Raw genomic sequence first — 2,184 nt, forward strand, 5'->3', positions numbered from 1 at the left:
CCACACACAAAAACACAAACTTCATTCTTGATGTTCAGCAAACATTGATATGGGGGAATCACATTACATTTTTCCTCATACATTGTTTTTCTTCACTTTTAGGGGAATACCGAGTTAATAAAAAATTCAAAATCACAAACAGCATTATATTCTATAAAAAGTTTCTGCATTTGAAAGTAATATTCCAGTTTCTTCCTGAACTTTAAAGAGGTACTATCAAGGGTATAACAATGTCTCCCATTTTCATCGCTTTGCTCATCGTTGGAGTAGAATCTGGATGTAAGTACAGTACTATTTATACCTTCATTAATTATCGTGATCGTTTCGATTTTTAAATTAAAATTCTCATCGTTTGCTACTAAACTGGTGACGTATTTAAAATTAGTATTGCCTTTGAAAGGTGTCAACGCCGTTGAGAAGAAGGACAAAATATTTTTGTTTATGCCGTTAGCAAGATTATTCGATAATGCGTTAAATGAGCCCTAGTTGAAGTAATTTGCCCATTTATTTATTGAATTATCACGTGAAAAAGACAAGAATAAAATTTATATTTATAAGGAACTTTGTACGCCCACTTCAACTATTGACAGGAGCTAGGTAATCTATTTTAAATTAAACATGCTCGCACATAAAAATTATTATTTAATGAAATAGGAAATTTTTTCAAATGCTTAACAACTTTCAAAAAAAAAGCCAAATTGCTAGTGATTAATATTTTCAAATATAAAATTACTCAATTCAATGAACGCAAAATTGAATAGCCTTCTCAAAGGTTTAAAAAAATTATATTTCAGTGTCACCTCTGGACCAGGAAATCGGGAATACCGGGAAATAAATGATTTAGATTGTAATCTTTTTTCGACTGTGATATTATTCAGTTTACCGAGCGTGATTTCAAAATCTTCACTTTGAAAAATTTTCAATTCAGGATTTTATTTTTAAGCGTAGATTTTTAATCCAAAGAATTTTATAGTTCAGTCTTGAAGGCTTCCACATTTGAAAATTACAAGAGTTTGAATTTCAAAATTTTGGATCCAAAACAGTTTTATTTGATTGACTGTAAGTATACAAAAATTAATTGTTAAAATGGATTTGTACATGATGTGCAAAAAATTCAAGAAAAGGAACGTCGATTTTTGAAACCCCTACAAGATTATCATAAAAACTTTTTTAATTCGGTGGAAAAGTTCAAAATTCAAAATTTGATCGTAACAAAAATAATAAAAAATCCAAAAATTTCAATTTCGCAGGAAATTTCTACAAATTTGTTATGAATCACGTTTCGATAGGATGCGTAGTTTTTGATTTTAGTCATAAAAACAATATTAAAAATAAAAAAATTTTGGACTAACGACATAAGCTAGGAAAACACATGAGGCAAAACTTGTTTATCTAAATATTATTAATCATTTGTAGACAGAACGAGTATATTTTCTTTCAATCGTAAAAAATAAGATTAAAAATAAAAAAATGAAATTTTTGGAAAAAGGACAGAAAAGACGAAAGAGGACATAGGATCCTCTATATGATCCTATACAGGTTCCTGTATTAGAACCTATGCAAATGCGAAGTAGTTTTTCTTTAATAATGAAAGACAAGATTGAAAATTTTTTTCAATTATAAAAACAAGGAAATAAGAATTATTATTATTCAATTTTTATGCTTACTTTTGAATTACAATGATGTAAATAGATTGAAATGATACATATTTCTGCGCAGCTTAGAATACAATTTAAACCAAAATAAGAAACAAATATTAAAGTACTCATGATGAATACAATTTGTGTTTTATTTTGCAATATCTGAATAAGCAACGGAAGGTACACTTACACAAAAAATATATTATATTTTATATACAAGTGTTGTGTATAATATAGAAAAGTTTGTGTTAAATCGAAATGCTGATTTTAGCAGGTTACAACAAAAAATGTTAAGTATTATGAAAGGCTTCGAAAGAATAAAAACATTTTTTTCAGGTTCCTAGGAAAATTGAAAATGGTTGTTCAATTTGAATAATAATTTTAAGAAAATATTTCGAAAGATTTAAAAAGATTTCCAAAATTATCAAAAAAGAATCGAGAATGTTGTTATATTGAAAAAGGCTCAAATGAGTTTTTAAAAATATGTGATATCTCTAACGAGATATCACGTGCCTTTATTTCGTTGGTTACAGAGTAAAGTCAA

General features: G+C 27.4%; 1 protein-coding gene across 1 annotated transcript in view; it reads left to right on the forward strand.

Annotated features, from left to right (window-relative positions):
* Nucleotides 1-211: 211 nt before the first annotated feature.
* The window catches only part of LOC117170789 (venom peptide SjAPI-like), an 11,094-nt gene continuing 9,121 nt past the window's right edge, over nucleotides 212-2,184 (forward strand). The window contains exon 1 of the mRNA XM_033357827.1: nucleotides 212-279. Within this exon, the coding sequence (XP_033213718.1) occupies nucleotides 231-279 (49 nt within the window). The 5' untranslated portion in view covers nucleotides 212-230. The remainder of the gene's footprint in view (nucleotides 280-2,184) is intronic.

This window comes from Belonocnema kinseyi, chromosome 4 (genome assembly GCF_010883055.1).
Source record: "Belonocnema kinseyi isolate 2016_QV_RU_SX_M_011 chromosome 4, B_treatae_v1, whole genome shotgun sequence".
NCBI lineage: Eukaryota > Metazoa > Arthropoda > Insecta > Hymenoptera > Cynipidae > Belonocnema > Belonocnema kinseyi.